The sequence below is a fragment of the Python bivittatus genome, unplaced genomic scaffold (genome assembly GCF_059951505.1).
Source record: "Python bivittatus isolate LINGU-HERP-01145 unplaced genomic scaffold, Pbiv_v1 ctg000700_np1212, whole genome shotgun sequence".
NCBI lineage: Eukaryota > Metazoa > Chordata > Lepidosauria > Squamata > Pythonidae > Python > Python bivittatus.
Window position 1 is genome coordinate 56,370,125 of NW_028277098.1, and position 26,482 is coordinate 56,396,606.

General features: G+C 40.7%; 2 protein-coding genes across 2 annotated transcripts in view; one reads left to right on the top strand and one right to left on the bottom strand.

Annotated features, from left to right (window-relative positions):
- Positions 1 to 7,823, bottom strand: part of BAK1 (BCL2 antagonist/killer 1) — a 99,171-nt gene extending 91,348 nt beyond the window's left edge. The window contains exon 1 of the mRNA XM_088153462.1: positions 7,656 to 7,823. The gene's annotated coding sequence lies outside the window, so the exon portion shown is untranslated. The remainder of the gene's footprint in view (positions 1 to 7,655) is intronic.
- Positions 7,068 to 26,482, top strand: part of ITPR3 (inositol 1,4,5-trisphosphate receptor type 3) — a 116,384-nt gene continuing 96,969 nt past the window's right edge. The window contains exon 1 of the mRNA XM_007433671.3: positions 7,068 to 7,535. Coding sequence (XP_007433733.1) covers positions 7,447 to 7,535 — 89 coding nt within the window. The 5' untranslated portion in view covers positions 7,068 to 7,446. The remainder of the gene's footprint in view (positions 7,536 to 26,482) is intronic.

Here is a 26,482-nt window from a genome sequence, read left to right on the forward strand (position 1 = left end):
TGAAGGCAGTAAGATGTGGATAAAATATCTTCAGATGTTTTGTCATGGAAACAACAGGTGCTAATTCAGTATTATGACTTGAATCAACAACCTCTGAAACTAGCCAAGGTGTCATGTTCTAGCCAAACAGCCATCTCAGTCTGTTGCAGGCAGTAGTTTTTCCCAATTTGCTAGGCAAATTTAATATTTGTACTGGGAACAGACTTTGCTAGTTAGCCATACAATGGGAGACATTTTTATTAATCCTTCTCTCTCCAAACCAAGAGTCCTCTTTAATTTCAGCCATGACCTTTCCACTAGAATTCTATGGCTGAATCTACAAAGGGTGCTAGTTGATTGATTGACTGATTATGTGCCATCAAGTCAGTGTCAACTCTCAGCAACCACATAATAGATTTTCTCCTTGACAATCTGCCCCTAACCTGGTCTTTCAGGTCTTTCCATGGTGCACCCATCATTCCTGTACCTGAGTCCATCCACCTTACTGCTGGTTGTCTCTTCTTCTCTTTCCTTTCACCTTTCCCAGCATTGCAAATCTCTGTAATCTCCAGAGAGCTACAGTAGACTAATGACATTCAGTGAGGTTCCGTGGCTGAGGATGAACTTGAGCATGGTTATCCCTGGTGTAATACTTTAATCATACTAAATCATTATACATTAATCATTCTAAATTATAAAACATCTCCCACATAGCTTTCCTTCATATTAGCTTCTCAGAATTATTTTACAGACTATCACACCAATGCATACAGATTCATGTACTACAAAACCAGATGAGAGTGTCACTAGCTATTTATTTTATTTCCTTTTTGTTTGGTGGAGGACCAAGGGATTTTTGTTACTGAAGGACCAGTGGCAAGTCAGGGGCCAGGGAAGTGGACTATTTGATTCTCCTATTGGTCAAATGGAAAGAAAGCATTGATTGGCTCATAGTGTCTCTCTGCTAGTTCTTTGTGGGGGTGGGAGATGGAAATATCTTGAGATCCCTTCCAGATGATGAGAAAAGCAAGGCAACCACTGAACAGGACAAGAGCCTTATAGCTGTACTATTTTTATTTAATCCAACCCAGCAGTACAAGGTGAGAAACATAGTGCTTGATTTGTGTGTAAATTGTTTTGCTGTGAGGCAGATGATTAGGTGCTTTTGTAATAAAATTGTGGAATCTCAGTGGAGGATAGGAGAAGCTGAAATACATCATAGTAGTCTTAAAGAATCTAAAAACAGGCCACACAGAAGAAAATACCTTATCATCCTAGAATGCAGGATAGAGAAAAATGGTCTTAAGTTACAGGAAGACAGATTTTGATTGATTTTTGTAATAATAAGAGCAGGTTGACCTTGGAACTAAGTAACTAAGCAGGTTGGTGGGTTTCCCTCTGCTTGGATATGTTCTACAGAGGCTGGATGACCATCTGTTGGGGGTGATTTAATTTGGATTTTTGGATAGAACAGAAGACTGGACTCAGTGGTCAAACTGGCCTCTTCCAACAATATGGTTCTATTATTTAAAACTAAGTAAATAAGAAAGTAAAATTCCAAAGTGCATTTTCAGGGAATGACTTCTGTTTTTACAGGTTAGGATCTTACAAGGGAAACCCAGTACACATCCCATTTGGTCATGAGGCAGCCTGTGTGACCTTGGGTGAGGGTTATGGCCAGAACAAAAATGACGGGTGCATGTGGAAGGAAGACATGCCCAATTGCCTCAGCTCCTTAAGAGCAGCATAAAATGTAACAGGTATTAGCTGATGTTTTTCTATATGACTGTTGAAACGTTCAGTACAGGACATAAAAGTGAGATCCACTTTCAAGGACAGCAATGCAACTAAAGCCTAACTTAATTCTGACTATTTCCTGGGATAAATGTTTCTAAATTTGCCTTGATCTAAAAAGAGAGCGAGAGCGAGAGAGCAGTATTTCTTGACAGACCTGAATTTTCAGTTTCCCTAGAGAAACAGCATCACATGATTTCCCAGGTCTGCCATATCTAGGAAGGGGGAAAAAATAGAACACTGAATAATTGTGAAGTCCAACATCAGTTTCTTTGTTCTCGAAGAGAATGGAATCTATTTTTAAATATGTTTGTTATTACAACAGTGGCAAGGTAAATGGAAAAGGCAGCATATAAAAATGTGGATCAGAGAGGATCCTATCTGCTGTGAAAGTTGCTGGGCCTTCTTCCAGATACTGAAGAGGAACTAAACCAGGCTACAGCCACAGACTGATATCTAGTTACAAAGAGATAATGACAGTTTTTGGAAAATCCATTGTTGTGATCACCATGTGATAGTTTTGTTCCTCAAACAGACTTTCTGAATCTAGAGCAGAGATCACTAACCTTTTCAGGCCTGAATAAATTGGGAAGTGCTTCATGGCACTGTCATTAAAGGATTGCTATGGGAGTGTGGCTACTCAAAAGCTACTCAGAAGTTAATGAAGCATTTGGCTGTAGCCACTCCCCGCTTCAGTTTCTAAGAATGCTTTTAGGTTCTACATGAGACTGCTCTACAGAGGTTAAGCTTAAGAGTGGTGGTTTGTTCTGCAGCATGCTCGTTTAAGAATCTTTTTAAAAGATAAGGCATAGAATTTGGCAGATATAAAAGCAGTATTCTTCCAATGAAGTCAACACAGCTTCAAGGTGTGTAAAACCTGTAATGCTTTGTCACCCATTAGTTTGGAGGTGAGGACAGCTGATCTGCTGCCGGTGTGATCAAAGGGTACATTAGAAGCACTGGGAGGTGCAGGCATGCCCCTTCTTCTTGGGTTTCTAGCCAACCACTACCACAGTTATTTCTTTTCTAATGTCTGTCCTCTCCATCAGTCACTTGTTTTATACCCATCATCTTTTCTTCTCCCTATTTATGACACCAATTTCTTTCCAGGCTTCCAGCAAGGTGGAGAAGAGCAGACCTCCATTATTTTATTTGGGGAAGAAGAGCTGTATTGCTACTATTTTCTTTTAACAGGATTTGGACATTACCAGATCTTTAATATTCTATCTGGAAAAGAAGAAAGGGCATTTTTGCGCTATTCCACTTTAACATTATTTTGAAATGCAGCAGTCCCAAATTTCCTCATTGCAATGTTTCAAAAATAATGTTAAATGGAAACCTACAGTATTGCTTGTTTGTAAGTTTCCCTCTATTTATCAGTTTCAATCACTTCTCCACCTCCTCCCTCTGTAGTAACAGGCTATTTAGTTTCAATTCTCCTATACTACAGGACCTACACTGCAATACAGGACCTACAATAATTGCTTTCCTCCTCTCTGGGGCTATTTCTGTCCAGGTGCCTCTCCTTATTTCTTTATTTCATGCTATTTTCAGCTGGGAGAAGACCAAACGGGCTGTAGGTGGAGGGGCAGTCAAACCAGTCTGAAGAAGCTCAACGGAGTCCTATAGTGAGGTCCTGTGTTGCCCCGATTTGGCAGTGACTCAGAACAGATGCAGCAATGGCAGGATAACAGCAAATGTTATGTCAGCACTGCTTTGTGTGTCTCAAGGAATGGGTGGAGAGTATTTAAGGCAATAGTGGGAAAAGGACTTAGAAGGGGCAAAAGTCTAGCATAAATGTGCTTGTTTATTGTGAAGGCTTATAATCCAGCAATGTGAGGTTACCATTTCAACAACATTGCAGTTATTCTGCCTCTTTTTTCCTTGACAGATTGTATATGTGTGTGTGTGTGAGAGTGAGTGTGTGTGCAGAAAGAAGACTAAGGAAGTAATAGGAAGACTTGGGAGGGCTGCACATGGAAAACACTGGGGCTCCAGTACTGGACTAATGATGCAGTACAAAGGACCTCTAAATTCAGTATTCAGCACCTTCACCTTTTCTTCCTCCTCTTCAAGGATTCTGTTATGTCCCCTCCTCGTCTAACACTTTCCTTTCGCTGTACAGGAAAAATTCTCTCTCTCTCTCTCTCTGTGTATGTAGAGAGAGAGAGAGAGAGAGAGAAAGAGAATGGAAAAGGGACAAGAAGGAAGCAGGGGGCCCTGGGGAAGAGTTGGGGAGGGAAAGAGGCCATCCTGCACAGGGCCCCTCAACTTTGGCAATGCCAATGTCAGTAGATAAGCCAGAGCAATTGCACTGTAAAGAGTTCAGCAGAAAGCATCATGGATGGGAGATTTAAGGGCATTCCCATCTTGCATCTAACTAGTTGGTGATCCATTTCCAGCTATCTCTCAAAAGGCATAAACCCCCAGCCATGTTTACCAGCCTGGCGCAATATGGTTCATGGGGTCACGAAGAGTCGGACACGACTTAACGACTAAACAACAACAACAACAGACAGGGTTGGGAGATGGCTGGATGCTTGTTCAAAAGAAATCTGGCTAACAGTTGACTGACAAATTGGAGAGGCTACACAGTGAAGCAGACAAGAAAACTGGGTTCTACTGTTCTACTTCTTAGCCATGTTTGTTTTGAAAAGCACCTGCACATAACATGCCAAGATAGGAATGGGTTTTGACAAATGGCTAAACCTGGTCTAGTCATCTGACAAAACTCACCTCCTCCCTAAATCCTATTCCCATACCTCTTTAAGGATAAATGATTTCTGGATATTTTCCCACTAAACAATGAAATTTGGTGGGAAGGGAAGGAAATGAAGCCAGAGGAATCCACTATCCATTTCCTTAACATTTTTTGTAGAAGCAAAATGAAGACACTTCCATTAAGCAGCAAATGACTGGGAATGTCAGTATGAAGAGCAACACTTATGATGGTTTACTTTTCAGCCCAGAGGTTAGGAGGAAAATATTTTACCTGAGCCTTCGAGATATGCCCTTAGAATTTTATATAAATGCTGCGCTATGGTTCCTGGAGAAAAGAGAGGAATAGATGTAGTAAATTCATCTGTCCATATCCCACACATTTATCATTATAATACTCTACTAGGCTTAAATTTCTTCATGCCTGTAGAAGATATAGAAGTGCCTGCAGGAAATGATTTAAAAAAAAGGTCAAGATGATGATCATGGTAGTACGACTGAACCTCCATCTGCTTTTCATGCGCAACCCACTTGGATCTTCCATGGCACCATCATGGCCACTATCTTGCCTTTTTTTTAACCATACCTGCAGACACCCCAGAAGACATACATTAAAAACCATGCTCCTTGGAAGATGAATTTTAGAGCTTCAATTTAGAGGACTGTCCTATGTTTTAAAGACAGACTATTCACTTCGGAAATGAATGATTAGTGCAAGGAAACAAAGCATGTATTGTTGTTACTTTGTATAAGAAGGCTGTAGTTTCTTTCCTAGCTGCAATGCAGAGAGAAACTCTCAGAAGATGACATTCCCCTCATCACTGCTTATCTACTTTTCATCACTGCATTTCCTCTCTTCAAAAGGCTGAGCAGGTTAGGGTTAGGCTGTTCAGGTCAAGTTGCTGCTTATAAAAACATAGGAGTCCAATCAGCAAAAGGCAATCTTAATATTCCCATTAGGAAACAATTCCTATTCTTGCCTGCTTTGAATCAGAACATAAGCAAAGTCCTGCTGGGTCAGGTGAAAGTCCTTCCTAGTTCAGCACTTCCTCTGCCACAGGGACCAGCCATGGCATTGGTAAGCAGCAGATGGAGAAATCCTCTTCTTCGGTTCCTATTCCCATCTTCAACATGGAGGTAACCCTGAATCTTCAAGACTAATAGTCCTTGAGAGATTCCTCCATGAATCTATCCCACCCCCTTTTAAAGCCACCCAAATAAGTAAGGGGCTGTGTGAAAAACTGCTTTCTTTCATCTGTTCTAAATCCGCTTTCAATCAGCTTCATTGGCGGACCATAGGTCTGAGTGTCCCGATAGGCAGAAAACTTTTCTGTTCACTTGCCATCATGCCATGCAGGATTTATGTATTTTGATCACATCCTACCTCAGTCCAAGCTAAAGACTTCCAAAATTCTAGCTTTTTCTAGTAAGGAAGATATTTGAGTGTCCTGATCAATTGTTACTCTCTGGTACCCTTTCCCCCACTTCTATTGTATACTTTTTCAAGTGTGGCAACCAGAAGTGCACTCATTATTCCAGATGCAGATGCACCATTGATTAATATAGGGGATTATGATGTTGGCAGTTCTGTTTTCAAACCTCCTTTCCTGATCCCTGGCATAGATTTTTCCCCTTCCCCAGCGGCCACCCAGAGTGAAGCCCTTCTTTGATATAACTGAGCTATTTCAAGAAGTTTTCATCTGGGTCATCCAGTAGAGGAATTCCCCCGTTTTTTTTTTTTTTTAAAATTTCAAAACCTTTCGCGTTTTCTTTCCTTTCCCCTTGGACAACCCGAAAAACGCTCTGCCTTTCTGGTTTGAATTGCATACATGAACAGGGCTCCGGTCCCTTTAAAAAACAAACTTTGCTGCTGCTAATTTCCAGCGAAACAAAAGGGAGAGTCAGCTAGAGCAACTCGTGCATCTCTTTCCGCCTTTATTGTGTCGCCGGAGGGTGAACTGCACCGCCTGCCTCCACAGGAAGCCCGCGCGCCCGCGTTACAAAACCCACTAGGGAGACTAGGCAAAAATAAAAATAAAAATAAAGTTCAGCGCTGTTCCGATTTCCACGCCACGTGAACCGGCCGCGATCAAAACAAAAGTCCTTCCTTCCCGCCTACCCCCCTCTGACTAAAAGCTCGGTGGAAATAACTGTGGTGTCGTGCGCGCTGTGCGAACGAAAGCAATTTTCCATCGGATGCTGAGCACAAGGCAGATGGCGGAGCAAAAAAGTCAAGGCGTGCAGATCAAATGTTGGCCCCAGCAGCAGGAGCAGCCAAAGGAGCGCGCGCCTCTTCACGGTGCGGGAGAAACCTAGCGCCGTTGCCTCGCCTGCGTAGTCGTGTGTGGTTCCGGGAAGAGCTAAAACATATTTCGCTTTGGAATTTACCAAGCCCAGAGGTTTAGGCGAAGGCAGGGAAGGGGGGGGCGAGAGAATTAATTAATCCCCCTTTTCTCGTTCCCGCCTCAAGTGAGAAGCGTTCTTGCCATCTTAGCTTTCCCTTGGACTCTTTCGAGCCTGGAAAAGTTTCTGCGGTGGGTGGGAGGCGGGGCTAGCAGGGGTGTGGCTTCCCCTTCGCAGTCAAAATTTGCATTGAATATTTCATCGGGACTTCCTGATCGGTTTCTATTGGCTGCAGGTAGAAAGCTGTACGCAAGAGTGTCAGTGGGAACTCATGCAAATCTCTGGTCAATCCGTCAGCTCCCCCCCCCCCCCCAAGCACACAGCACTAGCCTTGTTCCAATCCCGTCTCTTCGCTGATGTTGAGCGTAACCACGACCTAGCTAAGCACAACCACGTGTAAACTGGCGGGAGGGATCTTGCCAATGCATCGAGTGGAGGAGGCTTTGGATTACAGTAGTAGTTCCTGGTGCCCCGCCGGGCACATGGTGAAGCACTTTGGTGGGGAGTGAAGGAAAGTCAAGAAGAAAAGGCGTCGGGCAGGTCGCTAGAATCATGAATGAAATGTCCAGCTTTTTGCACATTGGGGACATCGTCTCCTTGTACGCCGAAGGGTCGGTCAATGGCTTCATCAGCACTTTGGGGTGAGTGAGGAGCAGCACCCTCTCCGACGCGGAGGAAAAGCGGGGGTGGGGAAAAAAGTTGGGTGGCTCTGTTACAAAGGAAACGGACACCCCCCCCCCCCGCCCGTAGCAAGAGCTTACCCACGCATAGGTGCCTAGCTGAGGACAACGGTAGCCGCCGAGCAAACCGGAGCAGTTCCGATCTAAAGTTCGAAGGGGAATCCCTGCCTCCCCACTCCACAGCCAGCTTCGTCTTTCTTTCAGAGTTGTTGCACTTCAGAGGCAGTGGGGATCTCGCCTCTCTGCCTCTAGATGAAGCGAAGAGCTTGTTGGTGGAGGGGCTGGGGGAGGGGGGAGTTTCCTGGGCTTGTCCAAACGGGACTGCAGCGGCTTGCAGTCGAATACTCAGCCAGCAGGGGTCCAGGCTTCCCGGCCGCAGCGCCCCGATCATTTCGGCCGCTTTCTTGAGCCTACCGTGCGGAGGTTTGGGAGAACGGTAGGCAACTGGTCTGGGCCGTAGGAACTGCTACTGTTGCAGCAAGAATGTTTAAATACTTTAGGCGGGGAAAAAAGCTATGTGTAGCTGGAACCTATTCACACAATATGTTTTTAAAACGGGAGCTCCAAGCCAGCTCTGCTCTGGTATTTCTGTACGTGGCTGCTTATCGATGTGATCAGCAGTGTGTGAATAATCATGGAAATGTCTGTCACCTTAGGTAAGAGTTAGCCTGAAAGCTCTTTTGCCTGCAGCAAAACAGCCACCAACATAATTTCCTGAAGAAGTCCAAGTGGCACATTAATGCAGCATATACTTGTAAAGGCAGCAGTCTCCTTCACCAGAAGTGCTTCACTCACTCATTTCAGTGATGCTTCTAATCTCACCCTGAGTTGACAGCCTCAAATGCCTTTAATGCTGCCTGCAGATCTAAAGCAAATCTCTACTGAATAGAAGGCCCTGGTTCTGTTTTCATTAAAAAAGAAAAAGAATGATTGCGAAACGTAGACGCTTTTCCCAAACCAACAGCCTCGCCTGTTTTATGCTGTCTGTTTCCAGTTAATCTTCCCACTCTTGTCCCCCCTTTCTCCAAATCTCTTCTATCACATTTGTCCCTGTCTTCTCCTTCAGTTTGTAAGGCTGCTGGGCAGGGACTTTGTCACTCCTGGGTCCTCTACAGCATCTAGTCTAGGGCTGGTGCTCAATAAATGCTAATTAGTAGCGATGAATCAGTGCTTACAAACTGGGACATAACCTGCCAAGTAACTTGTCAGTACTCAGTCCTTGGAAACTGCCAGTGACTGCCATCCAGTTGTGCTAATTTATTCTTTGTTTGGGGATCCATGGGTTCCATAAGCGTTCTTGAGAAAAGAAAAGTAGCAAAGCAATTGACTGGTTGGATCTGGGTAAATTCTTAGCTTCTCTCTGTCCAGGATCTTACTGAAAATTGATCTCACATACAGCAGGTATGTGATTTGGATTAGGATTCCACAGCCATGGTTCCAGTTATCACCATATGCAGAACAAGCCATTCTTTTTCAACCTCATCCCTTTAACAACCTGTTTCTGGCTAGGCAGCAGATCTCATAAAGATTACTCTAAGAGTATGTTGACATGGGTACTTGCTATATTCCTGCAATGACTTTATGAATTCCAAGTAAGTTGTTAGCAGAATTAAGGGAGGTAGATCCATGTCAGAAAAATCTAGTGCATATTAGATGAACTTGGACTGGAGCAAGCAGAGCCTAAGTGACAAAAAACAAATCATACTAGCTTTCTCTGAAAACAGGGTCTTTTACTGTTGTTTTTCACATATGGCTAATAATATTTTCCTCAAAGATCCATATCACTAAAGCTCTAGAAGAAAAAAACTATTCTTTAGAAAACAACTGCAGATGTTCTGTACAAGTGAGGATTGTGGTACCTGTCCACAGCTATTGTGGTCTTTGTGGTATACCACAGAATGACATGTTGGTTTGATGAAGTCTTTCCTCAGATCTCTCTGGAGTTACTGCAAGGTCTCCCTATAAGTAAACACTGGCTAATAACATTCATCTATCTGCACCCTTAAACAATATGCAGATAAGTGAATACTTTAGAAGTAGTATAGTATAGTATATCTCTACTATAGAAGTATAGATTAGGTGTACTTGCCCGCATGAAGAAATGAACATAATGAAGTATTATGAAAGGTGATAGATTTTCACAGGGTCTTGAAAAGTAGGTGGCAGCCATGGCCAAGAGGGTTTTTGTACAACACTATCTTTGTGTGTGAGAACCAGTTTGGTGTAGTGGTTAAGGCATCGGGCTAGAAACTGGGAGACCAGGAGTTCTAGTCCCACCTTAGGTACAAAGCCGCCTAGGTGACCTTGGGTCACTCACTCTCTCTCAGCCCTAGGAAGGAGGCAAGGGCAAGCCACTTCTGAAATCTTGCCAAGAAAACTGCAGGGACTTGTTCAGGCAGTTACCAGGAGCCAACACTGACTCAAAGGCACCAAAAAAAAAAAAAAAAAAAGATTGTAGGCTCTTCTTTCTGAAGTGGTTTGCCATGTCCATTCACTTTGTGCCAAATTTATCCAGGTCATTAAGTGTTGGCAAAATGAAAGAACCTCTTTCTTTCCCCTGGAGTATAGAAGGGAGAAATGTATCCATACCAGAGCTGGTCAGGTACTGTGACTAAGTAATTAGCTTTCAGCCAGGAGTTTTTGATTTGAACGTACTACACATGTCAAAAAAAAAAAAAAAAAATCTGAACCCTGTCTTCACATATGTAATACGGGAATTATAATACTGACCTGCTTTATGGGGATGTTGTAAGGATAGTATATAAAACTGCAGTGAAATTTTCCAAAAGGTCACTGTTGTGACCTGATGCTTGCAGTTCTGCAGATAAAATAGGTTACAACACTGCAATATAATGCAGAACAGAGTAAAAGTTATTATGGAAACTTTCATTGATGAAGCAAAGTGGCTAAACTACTTGTCTACATTACTGTACTTAACACAGGATGTAGGATAAATCCTTTGTTAGATTTTGTCGCTGTGGAATTTGAGGTTTGAACATTTGAATGGAAGTCTTCATTAACTAGAGCAGAGTTATTTGCTCTAGTTCATCTACATCAAATGTATCAGTGCTGTTGCATGATATGGAAGCTGATTGGAATAAATAAACAAAAATAGGATTAAGTAGTAAATGTGCGGTATTTAATCAGTGTTAATATAGTTTATGCTACTTTTTGAAAGGATGCCTCTACAAAGTAGTTGCAAAATAAAAATTTGATAAGTTAAAATGCAGTCAATGACTTTATCTCCTTTCCAACCATTGTTTATTTTCTTTGCTTCACACTTGGCAGGCTATTGATCTTTTTCTCTCTCTTTTTCTCTCACTTGCTCTGTAACCAATGGTAGGCGACTTAATGTTCTCCTGTATGTTTGAACTCTAAAGCTTGCTGATGATCTTAGCCCATGGTGGAACATAGTTGTGGGGCATTTTAGATATCCATGTGACACCAAATCATGTGTCTTCAAATTTGTTCTGTTAGATTTTGCATAAAATCAGGATGTTATGGAGTTTCATTGTTATGCAGAAAAGGACTTTTGGATGGATGAAGGAAAGCAAATCGGCTGAAGAAGTGACACTCAGATTCATAGAACTCTTGAAGTATCTTGTTTCCCAGGCCCTCCTTCAATCTTTACTAGGGCACAGCCATAAACTTGCTAGTCAGGATATCTGATCTTTGCCATTTATGAGAGGGTTTCTAATGCCCAGGATAAAATTATAAATAAGATTTTTATCAGGATACACATCTGTATGTAACTTAAAGTCTCCCATGAATTTTATTTGATTGTGTAAATGTTCTTATATTTATATATCAGTTATAATCATGTTGGAATGACACAGCAAACCAGAAGTTGCCTGGATTTCACCTTAATAGTGAATGAACAGCAGGCTGATGTTACAGTGTTCTAGTCCATCTTGCCTATGAGTATAGCTAACAAACCACAAATGGCTGTATCCACAGTTTGGTTAGCATGAGGTCTGAAATCATGCCAGAGAAATAAGCCAGAAATGAAGTCAAGAACAATCTGTAGCTTCTTGAGTTGGCAAATGTTAGATGGTTTGCTGGTCCAATAGGATGAAAACTACACTCTCACTGGCCCTTCCAATCTCTCTAGTGCAGCCAGCCAGTGAGAGGAACAAGCAGAAAAAAGCCCTTCACCTTAGGTTGCTCAGTTTTGAAATATCAGATCTATTTAACTGAACTCAATGGTTAACTTTGGTTAGAACAGGTCCTTTGTGCTTAAATTTCAGTCCTAGCTCATGTTCTTTGCTAAGAGTGGCATTGAAAGCTGGCCAGAATGCTAAAATTACATGAAATGACAAGGTTGGAATGAACGCAGGAGACAATTAGAGGCTCTGTTGAAAAATGAAAGGTTGTTCTCTTGCAACAGAAGAACCCGTTGGTGACCAAATATGTCAAATCAGAATTACCTCAAGGCTAAATAAAGCTGCCGGTTGCAGCCTTTACTTAACCTGAGATTTAGTTTTGAAGGCTCTACATTACTTTTATAAAAGAACAGGTAACATGAGAGGCAAGAAAAATGATATCCAAATAAAATAATGAATGCAGAAATGATTTGCACACAATTCTAAATGGGCATTCTTATTTTAGTAGAAGTAACATGGATTTCATTAATTCCTCTGGTTTATTTCTGTCCAGGATAGAAATTTCTGGGCAATCATTATTGCAGAGTTCTGTGACTGTGTATTGCTATTGACAGATCTTTGGAATGGTAGTTTCTAGCCACCAAAGTTATAGTATACTGCATGCCATATATAAGGAGAAGAGAACACGTAGCCCTCTAGCTCTTGCTGAATCTGAGTAATCAACATCCCTGGCCACATGGTCAGTTGAAAGGATGCTGGGAGTTGTAGTTCCACAATATTTGAAGAACCATAGGTTCTCTTCCCCTGCCATATGCTTTTTTTTTTTAATAAATAAAATCACATCACTGCAAATATTCACAAAACACACAGAGACAAAAACAATTAACATTAAAAAACAATATGTTAAGTTTTACCAAACTCTAAATTTGGGGCTGAGATTTTGCAAGCTACTTTTTAAATATAAAAATTATATCCCACATTTTTGTTCTTAAAAATGAGTGAAAATTTGGTATTATATAATAAGCAGTAAACTTATTTACCAATAGACTTTAAACTATTAAAATATATAGGCTTACATGTCAAATCTCTTCAGAAAGTTTCTGTTTATCTGAGTTCATTGAGGAGATTTTGCTAAAAGTTCCAGAGCAAAATATTAGATGGCTGGGTATTTTTCCAATTTTGCAAAATAATTAATTTTACTCATAGCCACTAATTAAATAGCCATAATATTTGACTACTTCTAACTGACCAACTATCAGGAATATCCCTGAAATCATCTCTTAGTCATATTGAGTAGGAAGGATCTGAGAAAACAATGTCCTTAGTATATATCCAAAAAGGTAAAAAAACGGTATTCATAACAAACATATATGTCAGATTTGCACCCAGACAATTACATCACCAATAAACACATAAAACATTTCATATTGCATCATCTATGCTTTCTTGATCAAAGGATAAGTGAATAATGTACATAAAAGGTTAAACCAATATTGTTTAAATATAGCAAGGAAAAATCTATATTCCAATTTATGCCTGCAGTTATCCAAAGCTGGTTGAAACAAATAATGCAATGTAACAATGTAAAAATTTTGTGGCCAATTTAGGAGAGTCTCTCAGACTTCAGCTGAACAAAATAAACAGCCTAATACAGTATTCTTCAAATTATGACCTAAAATAGTGATGTTGTCATATTTCAGTTTGCAAATATTACCATGGAACAAATGAAGACAACTGGAATTCTGTCAAAAGATGTACAAGTGATTTAAAAGATGTTTCTATTATATATACTGTAGTTGGTCCAGGGTATGGATTTCATTCTCCACTCAGCTTTTCCAAAGTGTCAAATTATTATGGGTGCTAATAATAGGAGGCTCTATATATACATTAGAGTGGGTGAGGTGGCTGTGTTTTGCCTCAGTGAGGCATTTTGTAGCATGAAGGTGACATAAATTAACCTCGTCAAGGTGTGAAGTGACACAGATTCTCTTGAAGCACTTTGGTTGCTCTGAGGTCACTTTGATACTTCTAGTAGCTGGCTGGATGTGAAAAAGCCTTTTCTAGCCATCTCCTCAGGACAACACAAACCATGGTGGGTTTGTTTTTAGTGAGGACGGGAGGGGAAGTGCTGGATTGTAAAGCAGCTGTGAAGGGTTGTGTACAAATCTTCAATAGTGTTTCAGGTAATTATATCCTAAAGCTACTAGTCCCTTTGACTGACAAATTAAATGTCTTCCAAAGTTTGCCATTTATATATGTATGTACTTATTTACATCATTTATAAACTGCCCCATTTTGTCCAACTCTGAGTGGTGGACATGAGGAACCATTAGAATATCTCAGGAGCTAAAAATCATACAAAAAATCCATAGTAGTAATCGTAGTAGTAATGATAATAGTAGATGGACATTCTGCAATTATCCTAAGGGCCAAAGACCTACCAAAACAATTTGGGGTTATTACTAAAAAGGCCTGCTTCCTACGCCAAGTTCCCAGTTCCTGTGTGAATTGAATCTTTAGCATGCCCAACATTTTATTTAGTAAGGCAGTACCTCATAAGTCTCAGTACCATGTATAAATGACTTGGTGATGATAATTAGCACGTTGAATTGCACCTAGAGGCCTATTAGTCAGTGACTTCAAAACAGATTCAATTTTGCAATGATGGGTTTCCCCAGCGAGCAGCCTAGTTTCCACATTATGAACAAATTGCAACCTATTGAGTTGTCTTTTTAGGTAGACCCACATAAAGCAGTGGTCTGATTACAGCGTAATTATAGCATGAGTTACTGTTGCAAGAGCATCCTGGTCTAGGTAGAGTACCAACTGTTGCACCAGTAGAAGCTAGGGAAAGGCTAGTTGAACAAGAGTCATGACTCCAGGAGGAACTCCCCAAGTCATTAATCATCATCTTCAGGAGAGTGCAACCCTATCAAAAACAATGAACAGAGCTGGTGTTACTGGGTAACTCTGATGTTTATAAACATGCATCAACTCCATTTTGCTAGGGTTTAGTCTGAGCTTATTTCTCCCTCCACATCCTCATAGCCATTGGGTCAAGATGTCTAAACATCTCCATCTTGGCCTGGGTTGATATACCTGAATGACATTTCAACCCAGCAGCTTCATATAGATGTTAAATAACATGAGTGAGAAGGCTGATCTTTGTGACATGTCACACTGGAGCAACTATCTCCCATGATTACAAGTTGAAACTGCTCATTCAGGTAGGAGCTGAACCATCATAAATTAATCTCCCCACTCCTACCCCTTGCAGGCAGCCCAGAAGGATACTATGGTTGATGGAACTGAATGCTACTGAGAAGTCCAAAAGGACCAGGAAAGGCACACTTCCCTCATCCAGATCCTCTTGAAGGTTCTCTGCTGGAGCAATCAATAGTATTTCTCTCCCAGTGTTTGGTTTTGAATATATATATATATATATATATATATATATATATATATATATATTTGCATTATGGATCTGGCACAAGAACATATCAACAAAATAAATTCTTACTCACAAATACCACATCACATTTATTCCTAATAGGATTTTCAGAAAAAATAGAAAGATAATTTTTTTCCAGATTAAAGTCATACATCCATTCAACATGGCATTTATCCTTTGTAAAATCCTAAGAGGAAATATATATTGGAACATCACAGAATACTTAGTAGAGACCTGCTGTTTGGGGCAGTTGCTCATAGCAATTTAACACGAATCTAATTGCAGCTGTTCTCAGCTAATCTGAATATATAAAATTATCAAATCATGATAAGTGACAATGATTTGTTTTTGTTGTTATACAATTACTCAATGGTATCTTCTTTGTCACAACATTATCTGTATTGACTGAATGGTTGAATGGAGGAAATGGGAGAGAACTTATCTGTCTTCTGCATTTAGTTTGTGTGGCTGGAGCCTGTACATAAAGTAATGTGCACTTCCAAGTTGTGTGTGTTTGCTGCACTGACCTTGCTTTCTTCAGGTTCCTGCTTGGGGTCAAATGTAGATTGGATATTTTCCCCCTCAATTTACATGTGCATTTATAAATCTTCATAACACATTAGTACTTAACTGGACATAAAAACTGCCTTTCAGAACCAGGACAGAGCTTATCCTGCAGTATTCGGTTTCCAACAATAGCCAGATAATTCTGGCTGCTGACAAGCATGTCATAGAGGCGATGGCCCTTGTGTGTTAGAAACATAACATCATTGGCACCATAAAAGTCATCTAGTCCAATCCCCTGCTCAGTGCAGGATCCACTAGAGCAGTGTTGTCATGCTGGCTGGGGAATTCTGGGAGTTGAAGTCCACTCATCTTAAAGTGGCCAAGTTTGGACAACACTGCACTAGAGCATTTCTGATAGATGACCATCTAGCCTCTACTTGAAGACTGCTAGCAAAGGGGAATTCACCATGTCATGTGGTGGCCTGCTCTGCTGACTGACAGCTTGTATTGTTAGAAAGTTCCTCCTAATGTCTAGCCCGAATCACCTTCCTTGTACTTTGAATCCATTGGTTCCTGTCCTGCCCTCTGGTGCAGCAGATATTAAGTTGGCTCCCTCTTCTGTGTAACAACTAATGAGATATTTGAAGACTTTGTCTTTTCTATAGGCCGAATATACCCAGATCCTTTAACTCCCCTTACAAGACTTGGATTTTAGATACTCCACCATTCTGGTAGCTTTCCTCTGAATTTGTCACTGTCCTTTATGAACTGTGGTGCGCAGAAGTGGATCCAGTAGTCCAAGTGGGGTCTGATCAGTGCAAAATAGAGCGAAAAAATATTCCTGTGATCTGGTATGTTCTTGGATCCCAAGATAGCATTTAACTTTTTAGCAGCTGCATCATACTGCCAACTCATTTTTAATTTGTGGTTGACAAGGACACATAGATCCTTTTCATGTGTACTACTGCCAAGCCAGGACTCTCTTACATTTTCCCTACTCAGATGTAGAAGATGCAGAACTTAACGTTTCTCCCTGTTAAATTCCATCCTATACTATGTTAGCCTATTGCTCAAGATCTTTTTGAATCTTCTCTCTCTTTTCTCTTTCATCTTATATTACCTGTATACTTTATAAGTATCTTCTCAATTCCTTTGTTCATATCACTGACACAAACGTTGAATAATTCAGGGCCCAGGATAGAACCTTGTGGCTCTCCCTTTGAGATTTCCCTCTCAGTGGAAGTGGCTCTTTTAGGAGCACTCTGCATGCAGTCCTTCAGCCAGTTATGCATCCATCTTGCAGTAGCATATATTACTGTTTTATTAAGGAGAATATCATGAGGGTTTGTTGAAAGCTTTGCTGAGATCCATATACACTATGTCTTGGCATTCCTCAATCTGCAAAGCTAGTAATTGTATTAAAGAAGGAGATAAGATTTGTCTGGTTCAGTTTGTTTGCAACTGACCCATGCCAGTTTCTGTTAAACGTAGCATGCCTGTCCAAGTGCTCGCAAACACGATCCTTCCCAATCTGTTCAAAGACCTCGCCCAATATAGATATCAAGCTGACAGGCCTGTGGTTTTCCAGATCCTTCCTCTCCCCCCCCCCGCCTTTTAAAAAATGGAATGACACTGGCTCTCCCCCAGTCTTCTGGGACCATGCCAGTCCTCCAGGAGTTCTCAAAGTTTATTAAGAGTGGTTCTGCAATCACCTCTGCTAGTTTCTTCAGTACTCTAGGATGTAATCCATCGGCTCTGGAGACCTGAATTCATTTAAACTCTTTCTTATCCTTTTCTTGTCTATCCTAAGGTGCAGGTCCCTTCTTCTCCCAGTGGTATTATTATGATCAGCTAGGACTCCATTTTGTCTGCGTTTCATATTTTGTCTGTACCTTTGCAGAATGGGATGATAAGGTCCAGCCTTTATGAATCTTTTATTTTGCAGGTATTGGTACTGAAAAACAACATGTCTGGGCATACTAGATTGGTAAAGGCCAGGCTAGAAAAAATAAGGGGTAGACACGTATAACATTGGCTATTTAAAAGAGCAAATTTGCATATGCAGATACATTACTTGAGCAAGGCAGTATTGAAAATTGATTTGAATGGAGGTTAAGCAGCATGTTTTTCAGTTTTCAAATGATGTAGGGCTATCATGTCTGGGTTGTAATAATCAAGACAGCAACAACATGGTAGCAAATAGTTGCTTTTTTGTATTTCTTTGCTGCCATCACGTGATAGTCTGGATTTTTGTAGTCCAGATATGGTCACCCTAAAACATCCATCAATATGTTGGTGAAACAAAGCAAACTTGTCTATATGTCAGCATGTGATTATATCTATCTAGTCTATATCAGGGTTTCTTAAAGTGTGGTCCTAGGTCCCCTGGAAATCCCCCAAGTTCCTCTCAATGGTCCTCAGAATCAAAATTATTTACTAGCCTATGTTGAAAAATAATACAATATTAAAATCTCATCGAACAATTGTGGGAAGTGGTAGTGGCAGTGAATGTGTCAATTTTAATTTTTGATATGGTAAATATTGATAAATACACAAACAAAAGCTCCATAATTTTTAAAAGTGGGAAGGGGTCCTCAGAGTAAAAAAGTTTAAGAAATGCTAGTCTATATGAAACCTTTTCTAGATTCAGTGAGTACATTGATGGAACAATGCTCAGTTTCCTACTTCTCTGATATATACCCAGTGGATTCTCATCAAAAGTTTTCTGCATCTATGTGCATGTGAAGAGCTTGTACATTTAAAGAGAGACCTGAAACTGTAGTCTGTGTAGTCACTGTCCATGTGTTAAAATGTACTTAGAGAACTCTTTCATATATTTCCACTGGACATACATCTAGATGGAGGGGAAGCAGGGTGCAGTTCTCCTACTGGGCAAGACTGCACATTCTTGCAGTAAAATAAAATAGATTTAATGTGGGTCAGATCTGTAGAACTCAGATTACTCATAGCAGACAGATATACTGGGAATAAAAATGCTAATTCCATGTCTCTTCTTGGTGGCGTCTTGGGAACTTTTGCAGGATTGTGTGATTGATTTCATGTAATAAGGTCATAACTAACTTTTAAGAAAGTTGTGAACTAATTTCCCTATAGTGAATTGGCCTGTTTATTTACCAGACTTTGTCTATTCTAAAGAGCAGAGATTCTCCAAGGTCTGAAGCTACCGACTTCCTTACCACCTGTTTCCTGAGTCTTTAACCAAAGCAGAAACTGTATCTGTTTTCTGTTTGCAAAGCTTGCACTGTACCACTGTGCCCCTACCCCCGTGCTCTATCTTGGAAATCTGTACTTTAAATAGTGGGTTTAATACATGAAATAATTTTGGTTGAAAACTCATGAGTGTTTCAGTGCCTTCAGCAAAATACTATGAGTTTCTGGCCTGCTTTGTTTCCCTCACACATGCATCTCATGCCTCCTCTAAAATTATCAATATTGATAACTGATTACTTTCAGCATCCAGTTCTCTTGCCCAGATGTTCTTTCCAATTATGGTAACTGACACTCAGATTAAAGAAATCCTTTTAATGTTAGAAGTATGATTTGCATACCATCGGCTTTTAAAGCTCGCTCTCACTCTGTCTTGCTAAGAGCTAATGCAATATCTTTTGATCCTGAAACAATATGTTTAATGTTGAACAAACAAGAGAGTGGGGTGCCCGGTTCAATAATATGATGTTGCAATGTCTTCTGATGTATATGGATCACATGCTGCTGCTTCCTGTGACAGGAGTTTCCACCCTGAAACCCATAACTGGATAAGACAAATCTGGGACAATTTAACATGTGCTAGTTAAGAACATTAAAAAGAATCTGCTGGGCCAGGTCAAAGTTCTGGTTAGTTTAGCTTTCCATATCCACCAATCTAATCCTAGCTGGAAGCATATAATGGCTCTGGAGGGACATCACACTTTAGTCTGTTTCCACTCACATAAATTGCTCCTCTTCAGCGACAAAATAAAATGGAGGACTGAAGAGGAAATGTTGGCAGATTTAGACCTGAGAAAAAGCTTCACTTGGTGGCATTTTGTTTCTGAATCTTGGTACATGCATGGAATCCTTTCTTCCATTGCATTGTACAATACCTTGTATTAGGGGTGACCATGTTTGTGTGGGTGAGGATGGGTGGGAATGATGCCAGGTGAGCAAAAGTCTGTCAGGCATGTTGGCAAGACCAGGTAAAGTTTGGAGTGTTACTTACCTCAATGTGGAGGGAGCCACCCCCCTAGTTTTAGGCAGTTGTGGTTTTATGGGGTTCTGGTAGCTGTAGAAAGGGGTTCAGGAACCCCTGGTGGCTCAGGTTGCTAGCTCTGCCTCATACGTATTTTTTCTTCCTTCATGTTTTGAGTCCTAAGCAGACTTCTTTGCTATTTGAACTGTCCCATTTTAGCATTCTGCAGAATCAACCCTGGTGTGTTGTGACTACAAAAATGCACAATTTCTGTTCCAGTGAGCTCCCTTTTGGGACAATGTAGTGATTAGCCAGGGCCAGTGCTAATTAGCTGTAGTTAAACGTCTTGAGATATGGTGCACTATTGTTTGATTGTCCATCTAGATAAGGAATCCTGTGTGGCCTATTTGTTATTAGCCTCGGAGTGCCTTACAGTCTGGCTAAATTTCATATTAAGTATTTCCTATTCATAGTATAATAGGCACGGTTTGGGTAAAATTGAAAATGCATCTGCTACCTGAAGCAATGTTTTTCTAGTTCAAAGGGATGTTTTCTGTTATTTTCTCATCCTCTTGCTTTTCTGTTTCTGGATGGAAACTGGTATACCTGGCTTCATTAGTTGTAGCACTGATCTAAAGAATTATATGTAGGCAATGTTCTTTGTCTATAACACGGAATCAGGGATTAGCAGAAAGCAAACAGTTGCCTGCCTGAAAAGTCATTTGGGCTTCCTCTTCCCTTGTCCTTTTGAGATTTGCAGAACTAAAAAAGATATGCCTTTTTATAAGGATTAAGTAGTCAACTGAGGTGCCAAAAAGTGAATAAGTGTACTTCTGAAATACAGATTTAATATCAGCAGTGTGTACATTGATTTCTGATTTATCTCAGCAGGGATAGGCAATCTCTCTCTCTCTCTCTCTCTCTCTCTCTCTCATATCTCTCATCTATCTATCTATCTATCTATCTATCTATCTATCTATCTATCTATCTATCTATCTATCTATCTATCTCATATGGCTGGCCTAGTTCATATAATGATTCTAGGCAGCTCACAGCAATAAGTAAAAATAGAGGTAAAAACAACACCCTTCCCCACAGGCACCAGACCAAATAGCCTCCCAGCTCAACCCCCATCCTACCCAATGCTTGAGTCAATCATACATTTGGGATTTGGAGACTGCTTTACTGGTGTTCTCATAAAATGGCCAACACTATTGGAAGCCCAGAAATGGAAGCGATTGGAAAGATGTCTTAATCCAACACCTGCCAATAGCAAATCTCCTGCTATTGATAAGTGACCATCTCAGCTATGCGGGCACTTGTGAAGATGGAGATCCCACCTGATTCAGAAGGACAATGTCCTACTGCTGAAGAACTCATGATCACAGAACATATCACAATCTGACCTTCTGGAAAAACAGAAAACAAAATTGCTCCATTTTATGTGTGGCAGCCCACTAAATACTATCATGTAGTTCTTACTCTTTTCAGGATAAACATACTCAACTCCTTTAATAATAGCTTCTTTTGACTCGTATATGCAAAAGGTTTGTTCAAGTAAAAACTTGTAATATTGCTCATGGTGTCCCTGAATTCCTTTATCCTAACAGGCAAGACAGCACACTATTCAGTTAAGAATATTGCACTACTAAATGAATACAGGCCTCTCAAGGCTTGGATCTGGACTCAGTCCACTGTACCACTTGTATATATCTAAAATAAAGCTGTGCCAAATTAGCCTTGGGATTTCCCCCATGTTTTCTTCTTTCCCTATGAAAGAAGCTTCTGTTTTTATACCTTGTATCTGACACATTCTTTCAAATTTCTCTTTTGGGTATTTTTGAGCCTATTTTATCCTTACTACCACCCTGGAGTCATCCCACCTTTTAGCTTCCCATACCTTTTAGCTGGAAAAGGTTCATGGGAGGAGTTCCACATTATGTAGGAGTTCCCTTAAGGCAAGATTTTCAAACTATTGGTCACCCTCTCTGCTTAGAAAGCAGGAACAAAAATGCATTCCTGTTGCAGCTTTAACCCTGGCCCCCCAAGGGATGCTTCAAGGTGCTGTCTCAGTATCTGTAGGCACCTGGATGGGGGAAAACAGGCTCAGACGCAACTCTCCTTAAGACTGAGTGACTGTGGATCTTGGGACTAATTGGATCTGGAGACTTTTTGTCTTTGGTTCTAAATAGAGTCCCACTGCTCCAGACAAACCTGGGGCATAATTTGGGGTCATAGATTCATGGTTCCTGCTTGAAGAGCAGGTGGCAGCTGTGGCTTGCAGGATGCTCCAACTTGTGCATGGATTGTGCCCATTTCTAGATTGAGAAGCCTTGTTTACAGTCACTCATCTCTTGCTCACCTCTTGATTGGATTACTGTAATATGGTCTACATGGGGCTGCCCTTGATGATCACTTGGAAGCTGCAGCTGATCCAGAATGCGGGGGTACAGGTAGTTATGGCCATACTTTGATATGCCCATGCAACGTCTCTCTACTTTACAAGCTGCACTAGTTACTAGTAAACCTCTAGGTACAATTCAAAGTACTGTACTGCTTTTCTCCTATGAAGTCCTTTATACTGCAGGACTGGGTTACTTGCAGAACTGTTTATCTCCAGTTATTTTTGCCTATCCAATAATATCTGACAGAAATGGCATACTCAGAGTTCCATTGCATAGGCACTGTGATCTGGTGGGACTCAGGAGATGGGCCTTCTCTATTACTTATCCCTGCAGGCATTCCCCAGACCTGATTCTTTCCCCAGGCACTGCATTAAGGGGTGGTATGATCCTATGGATGAATTTTTCCTGGGATTTTATGTTGTTATGTTTTCATGCTTTGTTTTTATTATTTGTTTACTGTGTTGTTTACATGAAGTTATTGTTCATTGACGATGTATGCCACCCTGAGTCATGTGCTGAGTGGCAGCTATAGAAGGAAAAATAAATAATATAAAAAAGCCAAACTGAAATTCTATAGAAATACATATCTATATTAACCCCAAACTAAATTTTGAATGTTTTAATTTTGGGGGGAGGTTGGAGGATAGAAGGATTCCTCCATCTAATTTTTAGAGGTGTCTAGTTCAGATTTTGGGTGGCATTTGTGTATAGTGCTGATGGATCCTGATGTGGTATCATTGTTCATATGTGTAGAGGACAACACTACTCTGTGTGATCTTTGGGGAACTGTAAAATTGGGGAGGAAATGACAAGCGATAAATGTGTGTCAAGCATCCTTTAGTCACTGTTGAGATCATCTTTATAAGAGAATATTAGTGACATGTTAATGAGATTGGATATGTCTATGTTTCATCTGTTTTTATTGTTGAAGATTATTCCATTCTGTTAGCATAATGAAAAAAAAGCAAATAAAATCAGTCATGTGTCTTTTTTGTGTGTGAAATATTGATTATATTGCTGAGAGAAAAGTATCTGGTGCTGCCTTCCAATCCTTAAATAATTGTGCCAAGTCCAAGGAGGTGGGGGAATATTTTTTATTCCTGACATTTGGGAGGTTGCCATAAATTTGGTAACAATACTTGGCATTTGCACAGCACAATAAAGGGGAAGTTGTGGTCCTCCATATGTTGGGTTGTAACTACCAGCATCCCTTACTGTCAGCCATGTTGGGGAGGGGCAGATTGATGGGGTTGGAATCAAAACATTTTGATCATCTTCCTCAGTTTTCATTTTTTACCTTTATAGGTTAATGAAGGCCTTCATTATTCCTTTCATTTGCTAGATACATATCTTGCCTTTCTGCCAGGAGCTCAATGCAGCATGCAAACCATTCCCTCCTTCAATTAGTCCCATAACAGCAACTGGCCTCAATTCACCCAGTGAATTGAATCTGGGTCTCCCTGGTTTTAATGGAGCACTTCAATCCCAACGCTATACTAGCTTTATTACAACCCATGTTGGGGAGATCTATAATTGCCATTAAGTGGGGTAGGAGCAGCTTTTAAGATCACTTGTAACAAACCCAGTCTGGCTGGATTCCAAATGAATGTATGCAGTTCATGGTAGGACTTTCCTGATTTTACTAGCATGGTAGTCAGATAGCTAAGAGACATCTGAAACTGGGAGCTATTCCCAACAAAAGAATGCAATAGTGAGAATAGTTGCCAGTCATAGTTGAAAGGGCAATATGTCTCCCAAGCATTCTGTCCAATGCCTCTGTAGCTTCTGCTTCCTATTATTTGGTCTGGGAGAGGGGAGAGGACATTGGCTGGGTGATTGCATTAAGCTATGATCTGTTTTAATGGTGGTGTGTTAAGCCTAATTCACACATAGTGCTTTACTCCGACTATGACTTAGCCATAAGCATACCTGTCTGGTTTACACATAGTAAGCCAGGTTCATGAACCAATCAACCTGGATGTATCCATCAAGCTATATCAAAATCAAATGAGTTACACTGTGGCTTAGCATGATTTGTGGACCTAGTCAGTATTCCATGAGGATGTGTTATGGGGATTGAGTGAGTAGAAAACAGATTATTTATGGCCTATTCCTAGGCATTATGGCATATTCCCTTGGGGAAGTTTTAGTTCCCACTTTCTGCTTCTGAAGCTCTGGTTGTGCCAGCTTTCGTTAAATTTCTTGGGCCTCTCCCTTGGCTGCTTGGGAGGATTCTTTCATTCCTTGGATGAGTCTTGAACCTATAAACTTTCAAGCCCCTGCCTCAAAAGCTGTATGGATCCTTCTCAGCCCTTTGAGGTAGGCAAATCAGGAAACCAGAGTCGCTAGGAATCTTGGGACATACTTTAATGCAGTTAGGGTATTGTAACAGAATCTTGAAAACTTGTCAAAGCCCCTGACTACTTCAGCTTATACCTTACACAACCAAGATGAAGTTGTTTCACATTTCTTTCTTGTGCTTTCTACTTTCTCAGACTCAGATAACTTTTCTATAATGGCTTGGCATTCCCCTCCCACTTCTCTGACTCAAACCAATATTTCATCACAATGCTCTTGCTAACCACATGGACATACCTATGTAGTTTTCTTGGCAGCAGTATGGAAGCAGTTTGCCGTTAGGAAGGGCATGCTCCAGGTACTGTCAGCTAGGGAGTGTTGGCTAGCGGGGCCCAGAAGGAGAGCCTTTTCTGTTGTGGCACCCGTTCTTTGGAACTTCATTCCCCCTGAGATTAGACTGGCCCCGTCCCTGTTGGCCTTTCATAAGGCCTTGAAAACCTGGCTTTGTGCTTGAGTCTGGGGCCCTGGGCATGGGGTAGGGCCCATCTCCTGGTTGTATGGATGATAGGTCAGATCATGCCCAGCTGCTATGTGTTTTTATTTTTGTTTTATACTATATTATGTATTTTGTGTTTTTATTTGTTTTATTGTAAGCTGCCTAGAGTCACATGAAAATGAGATGTGCAGCTATATAAATTGAGTAAATAAATAAATAAATATTCTTTCAAGACACTTTTTTGACTTTCCAGACTAGCCTATATCCCCGGAGTTCCCTGACGGTCCCCATCCAGTTCTTATCCACATGATCCTGCTTAGTTTTTTTAAGAAAGAACAAGGTTCCCCATGCTACCTAGCTGGACAGTAATGTACATAGGTAGATTTAGATCTCTTTATAGAATGAATCTTCTCACAGTGGAGAAATAAGGGAAGAACATTATATATACCTTTGATCTTTCCCTTCCTATCAGCCATTATTTTTTCTCTCTTTTTCCTGCTGGTACAAATGGGCAACAGGAGGAACTGAGACTGGATGGGAAATGGCTATGCATTTTAATTGCTCTTATTTTTCTAGGCAAATATTTATATCATTGTAACTGAAGTGTACCTATATTCAAGCTTGCTAAGCTGCCTCTTGCATTTTTAGGATATTTCACAAATTTTATTAAATGCTGCATCTTTTGGGTGTTGGGTAAAAAGTTCAAAGTACTTTCAAAGTAAAAAAAAATCTAGAGCTAGGCTGAATGAAGGTGTTCTCATGCATTCATTCAATTTATATGGCTCTGCAAGATATACTTGCAGAATATCTCTGGGCAGTTAACAAGGTTAAAGAAGTAGCAGTACAAAAGTAACAATAGAAAAATAAAATACACACTACATTGGGAACAAAGCATGGCATTCGTACAGTTACATCTATAGTGGGCTTATATGGTAACCTGGCCCATTGCCCTGGGGATAGTTTTATCACCCTTGGGTGTCCTCCAGATGTGTAAGCAATCTGAGTGTGTGAGAATTCTTAACCAGAATGTCCACTTTAGGGTGCTTAGGCAAGGATCATCTTGTGGTTGCTAATAAGTCTTTCTTGGGAAAAATGAGTAAAAATGGGGTTCTTCAGTCTAGACCAGGGTTTCTCAACCCTAGCAACTTTAGGATGTGTGGAGTGGAGAATTTTGGGAATTCCACACACCTTAAATTTGCTAAGGTTGAGAAACCCTGGTCTAGACAGGCCTACCACTATTTCCAGGGCCATAACTTTTACACTGATCTTTATTTAGAGATGGATCATGCTTGAATCTGGTTGTCTTTGTCCCCACTTGTTCACCTCTTACTCCTTTTAGACTTGTCAGCATATTCATGTACACACAAACGCACACACACACACACACACACACTAACTGTGCTTTCATTATATATCTCCTTCCTGATTCTTGAATGTCACATTTGACCCATCCCAATGG